We start from the raw sequence: 13,537 nt of genomic DNA, 5'->3' as shown, positions 1-13,537 counted from the left end.
TCTCCAATATTCTTTCTTCTGTAGGGCTGCCACAATGAGTGAAGAAGCAAGCAGGAAGCATCTCTTCTCCACCTCTGCCCTGAATGGATGGGGTCTGGCCTCTAGAAAGGGGAGCTGTTTTAAAATAGTATCTAACTAGTGCCTTCCCCAAATGCTTCTACATCAAAGTGTCATGTTGCTTAATTTGGTCCTTGTCAACCAACCACAACTACAAAGGCAGTTGCCATTTAAAAGTTATAGTTTTGCTTTTTTTGGGCTTAAGAATAACATATGACTTTGGATAGAGATAAATCAAAAGCTTTCAAAGATAGAGACTGCCAGCTGACAAGATGTTTTCCCTAAGTGATATGGAGACAAAATTCATGTAAGTCTATAACACTCTTTCTAAAAGAGAATTTATGGTGCATTCCCTACTACCTACTTGAGAGTATGTTTCAAAGATCAATGGTGACTTTTTTATAGATATGGCCAGGAAACATATAGTTTTATTTCTTCTATATTATAGTTTAATTGGGAGAAAAATAAAATTTTTAAGTTCATACCAAGAAATGGCTTGAGAGTACAGTCACGGCTTAAGCAGCTTATCTTTATGTAGAAACGACATGACAATCAAAACTACAGTGTACCTAATCTAATATATATCTCACACATCTGCCAGTCAAACTCAATCTTTACTGATAACGCTCTTTTGAAGATAGGCTGTTTTGCCATAAGGTATAGTTCACTAAAAATGTTCTGTTAAAACATAGAATGCTTTAGAGAGATGCTTCTTTTGTTTTAGATACAACTGAGGCTATATATGTACTCCTATGGGTCAAGTATGTTTTTGACTGCATAATATTTGCCCCCAGATATATTCCTTACTGTTAACTGGATAAAAAAGTTATTTCTCAGAAATTATTTTTCCTTTTACTTCCCATTGTAAAGAACCATGAATATCCATAATACAGAAAGCCTGGATTCTGTTATTGCAAATGTATTGGCTTCAAGATAAATTGATTTTCTAAAGTCTCATTTTCAAAACATTTATATACATTCATGTTTACAGTCCTGGGAGTTGTCCACCACTTTTGCTTAACAACCAAGCAGTGATTTCTGAGATCTTATAGCAGTTTCTTGTTTAATAGAATATCATTGCATATAAATCATCAAAACCAACAGTAATGGAAATAATGTTAAATATCCAAGGAAGCTTTGAGATTTAAGAATTCTGATAATGTGAGTTACATAAAAGACATATTTGGTCGTTCAGATGACCAAAATATATTCTTTAAATATATCTTGTTTTTGTCCATGGTTCTTGGCTCAAGCTCCTAAAATATTTGGTATTCCCCTTCTTAAGAATAATAAAGTTGTCCCTTGTTACCAGATGAAGCGACTTTTGGAAAGCACTTTGATAACCCAAGAATGGGGATTGATTGCCAGGAGAACCAACCATGTGATTAAAGGGTTGGAATATTCAGTGCCCCCTTCCTACCTCCAGGGGGCTGAGAGGGGCTGGAAATTGAGTTCAATTGCTAACGGTTAATGATCCAATCAGTCCTGTGTGTGTAGCTAAGCCTCCATAAAATCACAAAACAATGGGGTTCAGAGAGCTTCTGGATTGGTGAATTTGTGGAGGTTTGGTTACAGCAGTGCTCCTGGAGAGGACGTGGAAGCCGTGTGCCTTCCATACACCTTGCCTTGTGCATCTCTCCTATCAGGCTATTAATGACTTATATCCGGGTATAAGAAACTGGTAATCTAGTGAGTAAACAGAGTTCCTGAGTTCTATGACCCACTCTAGCAAAGTAGTTGTACCCAAGGAGGGAGTCTTAGGAGCCTCTGATTTGGAGCCAGTTGATCAGATGTACAGGTAATGACCTGGGCTTGGGATTGGCATCAGACGCATGGGGGTGTGGGAAGTCTAGTAAGACCTGTGAAATCTGACTCTAGGTAGACAGGGTCAAAATCGAGTAGGATTGTAGGACACTCAGTTGGTGTCCAGAGAATTACTCAGTGGGGAGAATCCCCTCCCCCAAGACGAACAGAAATTGGGATCTGCACCCCTTTAAGTACATCCTGTAAGATGTGTTTCAAAGCTGTTTGCAAATGGATGCTAGAAGCAGACAATTTATATAGTGAAAAGCTCTATTCAACATAAGTCAAATATTGCAGGCTAAAGATATCTGTAAAGTTTTTATCCATTATTTTATATATGAGAGGTATGAATTTCAAAAGAAAACACAGTGATGCCATTTGCTGTGTTTTATTTTGCTATTAGCTTGTTAAACATAACATGCAAATGATTAAAAAGAAACATACACATGACTTAGAGTAAAAAATAATTCTAGAAAAGAAAAGTTTCAATAAGTAACCATATAAATCCTTAATACTAAAAATATCACTTTATGTGTATGGGGCTTCTTGAATTTGGTCTAGTATTTTGCAAAATCATTGGTCTCAAAATTTTACCACCTATTTTTTTAGCTAAACAAACCTGAAAATTGAATTTGAATACTGAGATAATTCGGTTCAAGACACTAAATATCCATACATGGGTAGCCCATGCTTTTTGGCACATTGAGTTCATATTTAGGAATTATAATGCTGGGCTGACTTCCATGGGCTACTTCCAGTAGAAGACTCTGCACAACTTTTGACAGTAGAGATGTAGAAAACACTAAATTTACAAATAAAGCATAAGTTGATCGTCTATGTGTGTGTCTGTGTCTGTGTTCGTGATGAAATAGGCCTGCCTTTCATCTTTTCTTTAAAAAAAAGTGGTAAAATGTTTACAAAACATTTTCCTTAGAATTTATAATTTGTGAAAGTAATAAACAGTGACAAAAAATGAATACTATGAAAACTGACACACACAGACACACAAACGTAACCATGAAATGTTGCTCCAGGATCCACCTCATTAGAATTGGAATTTGTAGATATTAATTAACGGTGATTTCATTTGCTACACGTAGACATTCATACATCTCAGGTGGCAGACTGGTGTGTGTGAGACGGTTGCCATCCAAACGTAAATGCTTGATCTTGGAGTAGGATAGTGGTCCCAGGATCTTACAGAAGCTCTTTACTTCAAACTCTGGAAATTAATAGAAAATGTCCATTAGTTTTTTAGTACATGGGCTAGAAGTGATCCCTTAAAAAAAGCTCCAATCCATAACAGTGTCTCCTAGGACTCCTTCCCACTTATTTGATGGATCTTTGAATTTGAAACTGCTACAGAAGTATTTCTGGCTACCAAATGACATAGCAATATTCAGTAAAGAATGCTTATGGTAGAGGGACACCTGGGTGGCTCAGTTGGTTAAGCTTCTGACTCTTAAGGTTTCTGCTCAGGTCATGATCTCACAGGTTCATGAATTCGAGTCCTGCATCTAGCTCTGTGCTGACAGCATGGAGCCTGCTTGGGATTCTCTATGTCCCTCTCTCTCTTCACCACCCCTGCTCATGCTGTCTCTGTCTCTCTTAAAATAAATAATAAAATTGGGACACCTGGCTCATTCAGTTAAGGGTCTGACTTTTGTTCAGATCAGAGTCTCATGGTTCATGGGTTTGAGCCCCACATCGGGCTCTGTGCTGACAGCTCAGAGCCTGGAACCTGCTTCAGATTCTCTGTCTCCTTCTCTCTTTGCCCTTCCCCTGCTCATGCACTCTTTCTCTCTCTCTCTCTCTCTCTCTCAAAAATGAATATTTTTAGAAATTAAAAATAAATAAAAAATAAAATAAGTTAAGAAAACATGGTAGATCAGGACATTCAGTTGAATGTTTGCAAGAAGAGTACTTATTAATTATCACTTCTGGATTTAGAAACACTGGATTTTAAAAGCCATTCAATTACTGTGTCATATTATCTGAGCACTCTTTTGAAATGTTTAGTCTAGCTGAGGAAATCTAAAGTTGGTGCTGTTGTGTGAGCAACCTCGCCAATATAAGCATCTTTGGGTTTTGCAACTTAAAATAAGGGACTACATGACCTCTGAGGAGTTTTCCAACAACCACTCTTCATGACAATAAGTCAAAACTCCAAAGCCAAAAGCAAATCACAGAATGTCCATGATCAGAGCTCATGTTCTTTTCTTCTGTGGAAGAAAAGCTGCCACAAATGAAAAACTGATTTAGTTTTGAGTGGAAACTGAGGCTGCTCTTAGATTTCATGATCTATGTGTGTTCATAGAAAATGCCTATGCCTATTGCTCAAGTCTATTCTGATTAAAGTATCTGGTTCTCTTTGTTGTTATTTTCTTTCATTCTTAAATTCTAGTTAATGACGACTTCAGTGGGGCTTACCACACTGTTTTTTCCACTAAGATGTTATCTTTAAATAATTCATCAAATTTCAGGAATCTTATGGTAACTACCTCTGAGAAAGCATGGAGCAATGGAAAAAACGTGGGTTTAGGCTTATATTAGTTTTCTATCTCTGCCATTTATCATCTGGGTAACTTTGGAACATTTATCTGATCTTATTAGCTATATAATGTATCTATCACACGGTGTTACATAAAGATTGAAGTGATTATGATATGGAAGCAACTTTGCACTCAGTACTAGCACACTAAATGTGCTAAATAGCCCCTGATGTATTTGAATTTTGCCCTCTTTTCCAACTTAGGAAAATCTGTGACTAGATTAAGGTTAAAGTTGCAAGCTTGAAATATGATAAATACTCCTAGACTGCTTATTTCTTAATATTAGAAACACATAAGGAGCTTTTTGTGTCTTAAGAGAATGTGGACAATTACTATACATAATTATCCTGTAGCAAAAAGCTGAACTGCATACATGCAAAATCAAACAACAAGAACACTTGAAATGGATATACCTAAATGTGAAAGATGAGAAAGGAATAAAAGTAACTAAACACGCATTTTCAAATGACTGTTCTGTGTGGATTCCAGCTCAGCTTGACACTGAGTGACTACTAACATTTCCTCCAGAGACCACCTTCCTCATCTCCTATATCACCTCTTCCTTCTTGTACTCATACTCATCTTTGTGCTCCCAGATGTTCCTGCATCTGTATGTCTTCCCTTTCTTGTCTCAGAGTATGAGGTAGTTCCACTCACATGGATAGACTCCACCAACCAAATTTAATGGGTTTCTTCAGCCCTTAAATTTCTTAAATCCCATTAGCATTTTGGGATGTCTGAGTATCTTTCCTCCTGACCGCCAATGTTTATACCATGGGACCATATATTGCTACAGAATGAGTTTTCCACTGGAAATGACTGTAAGGGTTCAGCTATGATAACTTTACTCTGTATAATATAACAAGCAAGATTTTCAGGCATAAGAAAGGATCTGTGGCATTTCAGAGCTGATGGTCATGGTCTCCTTCTTGAAAGCACCCCAACCCTACTAGCAGTTACACAAAATTGTTGCAAAATTACAAAGTATCATATCAATAAATCACACTATAATTTTTTGGGTGGAAATGTCAAATCCTTATCCAATATGACAAAAGAACCAACTTTCGTGGTATAAAGATGTTCAGTTTCAATAGATTAATTTGCAGGTACGATTGTTTTATAAGTAAATAAAGCTTTCCCACCTGACTGTTTATTTAAACAACTTTGTTCATGAACCATACATTTACTCTTCTACCAGCCTTTGTTAAAGAATAAGGTGAAGTATGGCGAATTTCAATTTCCCACCCGAATCTGTATGGATTTAATTGATAAATGTCCCAGAAGACCTAAAGAATACATAAACAGCCCAAGTGGATCAGGTCAAACTCCTACTCAGAAGATAAATAAAAAATATACAATTACGACAGGAGAAGGAAAGGAGAAAAACTGAGAAAATCAAATGAGGTTAAGTGTTGTGTATAAAATAAGGAGATCTTTCATACTGTTAAAAAATATTCTGAACCTTCATTATATTCCTTAACTCCTTTAAAAATTGTTTCAATGTTTATTTATCTTTGAGAGAGAGAGAGTGCGCGCAAGCAGGGGAGGGGCAGAGAGACAGACACACAGAATCCGAAGCAGGCTCCAGGCTTGGAGCTGTGAGTACAGAGTCTGATGCAAGGCTTGAACTCATGAACCATGAATTATGACCTGAGCCAAAGTCAGACACTTAATCAACCGAGCCACTGAGGTGCCCCTATTCCTTCCCTCCTTAATCTTCCTCACCATCTTCCTAAGAACACTGTGAAGACCAGACACACCATAATACAGATGACAGGGGTAAATGATGGTCAATGACAGTAGAGTAACATATGGAGCCCCAAGTAAAGATGTCAGAGGAGACCATGAGTATATGTGAACTGCTCTGGAGATAAGCAGGAGGGACATTTGAAAGCCTCTGTTGGCCATCCCTCTTCTGGGCTTCTTTGTTCCTCCCCCAACTAGAACTTGCCAAGAAATAAATGTAGGACAGAAATCTAAATCACGACAGCGACAAATGAAAGCAAATATCAAGAGCTAACACACCAACAGGTATTAGCACAAAATATCAAATTTGAAGAAATTAGTATTTAAGTTCTGTAAGCTTAATGGTTTCTGATCTGGACACTCCAAAGAAAGGCCAAACATTGGATAAATAACTGAGCTAGAATTCATCTCTATTTGAATTAAAGGGATAAATATTTTATTGGCATTTTTATTCATTTTTGTTAATGGAGCCATAGACTATATTGATGCTGCACAGCTCAGGCATGTAAAAACTTGAGGAAACACCAGTCAAGTACAGGCACAGCTTTCTACTTACTTTCGAGTTCATTGACCTCCAGGTAATAGTTTTCAAGGTTCTCATTGACAGTTGGTATGTTTTTAAGCTTATTGTAGGAGAGATCCAGCTCAAGCAGGGATGATACGTTAAAAGAATTCCCAGGTACTCCACTGTCGGCCAGTTCATTATGAGATAAACGTAGATACTGCAGTCCACTAAAACGCTTGAAATATTCATCAGGGATGTTGCTAATCTTATTGTTGTCCAAGTAGAGAGTTAGAAGAGATGCTGGGAGACCAGAAGGCAGTTTGGACATCTGATTGAAGCTCAAGTCAAGGTACTCGAGGGACTTAAGACCTTTAAAAGCAGCTGAAACAGCATCCTCTTTCAGTTGATTGTGTTGAAGGTGGACAAAGGTCAGGTTCACCAGTCCATCGAAGGAGCCAAGCTTCGTTATCTTGTTGTGCGTCAGCTGCAAGTCCACCAGAGATTTGGGGAGTGGGCCCACAGACTCTGTAAGGTTGTTGTAATTTATATGCAGCTTCTTAAGTTGTTTCAGTTTAGAGAAAATTTTTCCTTTTATCTTGGAATTTTCTAGAAGGTTATGATCTAGAATGAGCCACTGAAGATCAGTTACGTTCTCAAAGGCCTTTTCATCAATATGGTCGATCTGGTTATTCCTAAGGTAGAGATACTTGATTCCAGGAGGCACCATTGGCACACTTTTCAATTTCAGCTCATCGCAGTACATGGCTGTTGGATAGCTTTCAGGGCAATTACATTCTGGTGCACAGTTTGGTGATGATCGCCCATAAATTGATAGAGGGAAATCATAATCATCATAGTAATAACCACTGGCACTACCAGTTAATGCCAGGAGGAGAATAAACACACCTGGATTCATGTTTGGGCAATGCTTTGACTCCTAAACAAAGTGAAACATATTATTTATAAATCAGTATACTTTCAGGAAAAGGATATTGGATTTGCAACGTTAAATGCATTAACAAATGTGTGTTTTATTATTTTATAGTATTTTTAGAGCACCTAATGATGTCTTTTAAATCTGTATTTAACCATCAGGAGGATGTACCCGTTCTTCTGGGTGGGGAGTAGGTTTCAGGTCAGATTACATACACATGCGCCCCCTTCTGGGCGAGCCAGGCCCAACAATCTCTCTAGTCCTTCCTTAACTAAATGCCTTCCTGCAATAGGTTTCTGGGTGGTGCCCACTAGCTCCCATGTTAGTACACTGCTTCCGAACATCCTTCAAAACCAGAAAACTGTAAATGAAAAGACAATTGTAAGCTGTACCCTGTACCCTACCATTCACCATCGTTAAAATGTCTCATTAAGAAGACCCTCGCTGGGAACATGGGCAATCTGTGGTTTTGCCTGAAGGAAAGCTATTCTTATCTATGTGTATGTGAGAGGGGGTACATTCCTTTAAAAATGTCTGAGTATTGTTGATTCTGAGGAGGAGGGACAGAATTCGTGGTGGGTGTGTATGTGTGTGTGATTATTATCTTGACTTGTCTTTGACATTCCGTACTTTTAGGCACATTACACAACTGTGTTTTGAAATTAATATTTAGTGTATTCGTTTTAGAAATTAATTTTAATTAATCAGGGAAATGTCACAGATTCAAAAAGTAATTAAGCCTGTAAAGATATCCAACTGGTAGAAAACATCTATTATTTTCCAGTTTTGAATTAAAATTGTCCTTTCTTAATACTTTACCAGTTCTCTACCTTATTCATGCCAAAATTTAGAAAGGCATGGCTCACTTCTCTGGATTTTAATGCTCTCACAGCATGGAAGTGGAAAAGAGGTAGAACTGAGGAAAGTCTGCATTGAAGAGTGGCATTTGGAACCGTGTAGGAAAGGACAAAATTGAGAATATAAATTAAAAATAAGCTGTAACAGTGATCCTCTCCTATGAACATGTTTCTAAGGTGACGTTCAATAAGGTGTATTGCAATTGCTTGGGGAAATAGAGGGTTAGCAGTTTAGGTAAAGAGTTGGACTTTTGTAGAGTGGAGAGTTATGGCTGAGGGGTAACTCTGGGAGGGAAATCATAATGTGTAGCAGGATCCACATTCCACTAGATGTCATAGAATAATATATCTTCTTGTGAGAAATGGTACAAGCTTATGTATCTAGATCAATTGGGATAAGTAGGAATGTTTAGTATCAGAAATGGAGACATCGTTTCTTTGCTTCAACTTGAATTACTTTATTTTAGCAGATAAAACCCTCAAAAAAGCTGTTGGAATCACTCTGATAGCTGACATAATGTAACATGTAGCCAGAGTCTCTGGAAATTATTCCTTAAGTTTACGATAGCATTATTTAATTTAGCTGACAGGGCTTGGCCATGAGAACAATTACACCGTGTTAATGTAATTATAGGATTCTTTTAAGTTACAATATGTTAATGTTGTAAAGATTTGTCTTGCTTCATTAAGAAGCCTCCACCTTGTTTAAACTGAGTATACACTGAAACAGTCATGGTCACTATAACATGAGTCTTGGATAGTAATGAAAAAAAATGCTTCCATACTTTTTGGCAGAGTAAAAACAAGGGCTCTGAATTCAAAGAGAGTTTGTAACCATATAATGACTCCACTATGAGGCAAAAGCACACTTTGCTTTTTCCCCAGTTTTTTTTTCCAAATACCTGTGGCTATGGAGGAAATGCTTTTCTCAAAAAGTAAATCGTCTTTCCCAGAATTTGCTTAAAACATGTTTTTTTAAGACATACATCCAAAGAACAAATCTTTAAAATTAACAAAATAGAAGTAAGTGATTCATACCTAAGTCTTTTAGCTCACATTTTATAACATGTTCCTTGTCAATTGTAACAAATTAGAACAATATATTTATTGCAAAATATTTTGAATGCTAATTGAAATGGACTTTCTTCACCTCAAAATGAGGTTCTAACAGCACTAACATACATCAGTAATTAGCATAAAATAACAAACATTTTAAACGCCAAACTCTTTTATTATGTTCAGTTTTAAATACTGTCTCATTACAATTTTGAAACTTTGTATAACTTCCTTTGCCAAGCAGCACAAAATATACTTTATAAAATTTATCTCAAATCCATAAATCATGGAAAGCATGTTAAGCAAAATGTGAAAGTAAATGCTCAAAACTGTGGATTTGCTGTTGAATAGCAATTGGCAAAGTTGCTCTGGGATCTTTTCTGTTCCTGTTACAATAAACACTGTCCCCAACAGCCGACCTCCCCAGTGCTATAGTTAAAACAGCACTTACCTTACCGTCTTGACACTGCTTTCGTTAATTCTTAAAGCAGATGCACTATGGACAAGAATCCACCAATATATGCTGTGCACTCTGTCAGGACGGAACTGGCTGCCAGATTCTTAGTGATACAAGAGCTGAAGGGGGGGAAACCCAGCCCAGTCACGCCAGTCTCTGCATGGAGTTATGTCATTGTGGGGATCTTGTGGGGTGGTGGCATGTGAGCCTTTGCTCTCTAACGAAGTGCAGGTGGACGTGGGGAGCAAGGACTGCCCAGCTCATTCCCTATGGAATGGGAGAGAGATTCAAGCTTCACTAGCCCAAATACCATAGCTTTGAACCAAGAACTGAGTCCTGTTGCAAATGAGACATCTCCTGTAGGATCAGTTCTCTTGCAAAGCTAGCTCTTTCTCTCTGGAGCTGTGGGAACAATTAGGTGCTATTCTCTCAACCAACCATCAGGTTCATCTAAAGGTCTCATAAATCATAAACACAACAAATAATTTCAGGAAAATGCAAATGAGTCTTCAGAGTAATTAGATCTTTTTTTTTTTTTTTTTTTTTTTGCCCATACTCTTGAAATTTATATTTATTTACCTGGACTACCTTAATTTCAGGCCAGGGAGGTAACTTACATTCATTTCTAAAATATGAAAAATGCTTCATTTAGGCACTGACATAAAAGGTAAAATCAACATTTCCCGTTTATTTCTTATGTTATGAGGATTCATTTTGTGTTATTCAGATCTGGAACCAATCAGCAATGTCCTGCCTGTTTCTTATTTTGTGGATTTAATTTAGGAATTCGTCCAAAACCTTACTTGGGGATGGTATTCTATAGCTTAATGCCAAAAAACATAAAAGAACGTGAAAAAATGTACACTAAAAATATCACAAGGCAGTAATCTTTCATTCTCTTGTTGCATGCTAGCAGTATTTTCCCCCAAAACTAGAAGTTATGCAAAGTTGTACTCTCCCAAAGGCCTGGTTTGATACATCTTTAATTGTCCGTTCCTGATGCATGCTTTTAGCAAATGAGTGATATATTCCGTTCTTGCCTATTTCATCTTGTGATTGTATCAGCTGTATTTAGAGGATTTATTTTACCTGCAAATTTTTCAGTTCCTTGTGTTTATAGGAACTTTTAGAATCAAATATTTTACCATAAATTGCCACATGTAAGATTTTCCCTTTTTAAAATAACTAAAATGTGTCACCTTTAGCTATGAGACCCATGGAGTTATTCAATCTCCCTGGCCATTAATGCATTTGCCTGAAAAACTAATACTGGAATACTGCCTTGTTTTTGTCATGGAATTGTTAAAAAAACAAAAGATAATATTCTTGAAAATAACAAACACACACACACACACACATCCAACACACACACCACAACACAATGATAAATCAACTCAGCATAATGTTTCATTATTATTACTTTAAGAAAATTATAGAAAGGCCTCGTTTTGTAACAGAGAAAGGAAATAAACTTCAAGAAATCAGAAAAAAAGAGAACTAAACCAATTATATATAATTAAGTGGTTCATTATAAGAAGATAGTTAAATAATTCTAAGCATTAGATTGTGTCAAATTCTACAGTCTGAGATTTTGTTTGAAAAATTCCAGCTCTCTACACCTAGGATTTTTCTTTAATAAGCAATAAATGTGTTGGGGTATCTGTAGTAGAGTTTAGCTGCATTAGATTTTATTTACCTCATTGTGAAGTTGATATATCAACATATACTTTCTTTTTTTTTAATAAAATCTGTTCTTGGAAACCAATAAATTGGATGCTGCCAACTTAAAAGCACATTTCTTGAGTCTGTTAGAAAGAAATAAAATTACTACTCAGAGTGTAATTTATCCAATGCTTTATTCTCAGAATTTTCACATATATTTTACTTTAAGTTTTATGCCTTAAAAACCATGTGACTACTGTTACCACATTTTCAGAAGTAGAAATGCAGACTCAGAAAGTCTAAATAATTCACTAAAGTCACCTCACAAATAAGTGGAAAAGCAAAATCTTGAAATATTCATCCACTGAGAAGACCCTGGACAAGATAGAGCTACAACAAAGCAGTTAATTTAATCAACTTGGAATATTCTACAGATAATATTAGTTGAGAGCTGAAATATTAACTATACAATAGTTTTTAAAAAGGCAACCCCCCCCCACACACACATACACACAAAACCTAAGCAGTACTGTCTTTCCTTGTACGTAGCACACTTACATGCAAACACACTCCCATCCACACTTCAGACTTCTGGGTGAGGTGGGAGCTTTCCACCCTGGCAAATGGACTGAGGTCATTTGTGGCAATAGACGTTGGAGGTTTTATCAATATCCATGTTCAAATGATTGAGCTGCCCCTTCAGCCCGCCCACAGAATCCCTCGGTGACTAAGGCCAGCAAAAATGACGGGGAATATGGTGACCCTTTCATCTGCCTCATTCTGAATCGAGCCTTGCATTTCTCACAATGCACCCCCACCCCCACCCCGGGCTCACCACAGCTTTCTTGTTTCCTTCCCAAAACCATTCTGATGGCAGAGAATCTTTTTTGTCCAAGCTAGCTAGTGATCTCTGAAAAGTCGGTCCTGGAGGAAGATAGTAGTAAAGAGCCCAGGTTTGGTGGAAAGATAGATACAGATTTGGAAACTTAAGCAAACTATCAGGTATCAAACTATTTTTAAAAGGTAATTTTGGTAGCTTTAGTGTCTTCATGCTTAAAGTGAGTATGATGATGCTTATAGGTAAACTTGTGAGTATCAAAGAACACCATGTGTATAATGCTGTTGGGACAGGACTTGGCATAATACCATGTAGGGAAGGGGAGAGTTGATATACATTCCAAGTCCCTGACTGGATGCCTGATGCCTCAGATAGGACGTAACCCTATAGATATTATGTTTTTCCCATATATACATACATCCTTATGATAAAGTTTAATTAACAAATTAGGCACAGAAAGAGAATAACAACAATACGTAATAACAGAATAATTACAACACTATACTGTAATATAAGTTATGTGATGTGGTCTCTTACTCTCTCCCTCTCTCTCAGAATGCCTTATTGCACAGTCCTCACCCACCTTCTTTTTCTAATGATATGTTATGATAAAATGTCTACGTAACAAAATGAGGTAAAGTGAATTGTGAGGTAACTTAGACTACTACTGACCTTCTGATATATTGTCAGAAGGAGGATTATCTGCTTCCAGACTCCAGTGGACTGTGAATAACAAACTGTGGGAAGCAAAACCATGGATAAGGGGTGGGGGGCTACTGTATAAGTGACTGATATGTTCAAATGCTTAATATTGTATAGCTGTTATTAGTTATTAGTCATAGAACCACAGATTTGGAAAGAATTTCAGAGATCATCAAATTGATGGGTAGTGTTAAACACATTTCCCAAATTCTATAGCCGATTCTTTTTTCATGTGAAGAGTTAAAACTAATGTGTTACCTGTACTCTACCCAAACTATGACATTGCTTTCCCTTTGGCTTAGATGGATGGTACTCCATGTTTCCCTGCACTTTATATCTAGTGATATGTGACTGTGCATCTACGTAAG

The 13,537-nt window shown here is 37.0% G+C and overlaps 1 protein-coding gene across 1 annotated transcript; it reads right to left on the bottom strand.

Annotated features, from left to right (window-relative positions):
- Positions 1-2,232: 2,232 nt before the first annotated feature.
- On the bottom strand, positions 2,233-10,211 carry LUM (lumican). The gene is made up of 3 exons (XM_039240234.1): positions 9,962-10,211; positions 6,715-7,600; positions 2,233-3,082 (listed from the first exon to the last, which is right to left on the bottom strand). Exons 2-3 carry the CDS (start codon positions 7,577-7,579, stop codon positions 2,928-2,930), a joined length of 1,020 nt encoding a protein of 339 aa, XP_039096165.1. The 5' UTR covers positions 7,580-7,600; positions 9,962-10,211; the 3' UTR covers positions 2,233-2,927.
- Between the last annotated feature and the right edge of the window lie 3,326 nt (positions 10,212-13,537).

This window comes from Hyaena hyaena, unplaced genomic scaffold, assembly GCF_003009895.1.
Source record: "Hyaena hyaena isolate Hyena2069 unplaced genomic scaffold, ASM300989v1 scaffold_170, whole genome shotgun sequence".
Lineage (NCBI taxonomy): Eukaryota > Metazoa > Chordata > Mammalia > Carnivora > Hyaenidae > Hyaena > Hyaena hyaena.
The sequence above is the reverse complement of the archived record's forward strand: the minus strand, read 5'-3'. Positions and strand labels throughout refer to the sequence as shown.

What these genes read in the sequence shown, in the direction of transcription:
- LUM (XM_039240234.1), bottom strand. Translation starts at nt 7,579, where the DNA reads ATGAATCCAGGTGTGTTTATTCTCCTCCTGGCATTAACTGGTAGTGCC. An exon ending in GGAGGTCAATGAACTCGAAA is followed by an intron (nt 3,083 to 6,714) that starts GTAAGTAGAAAG and finishes ATTAATTTCCAG; the next exon opens with AGTTTGAAGTAAAGAGCTTC.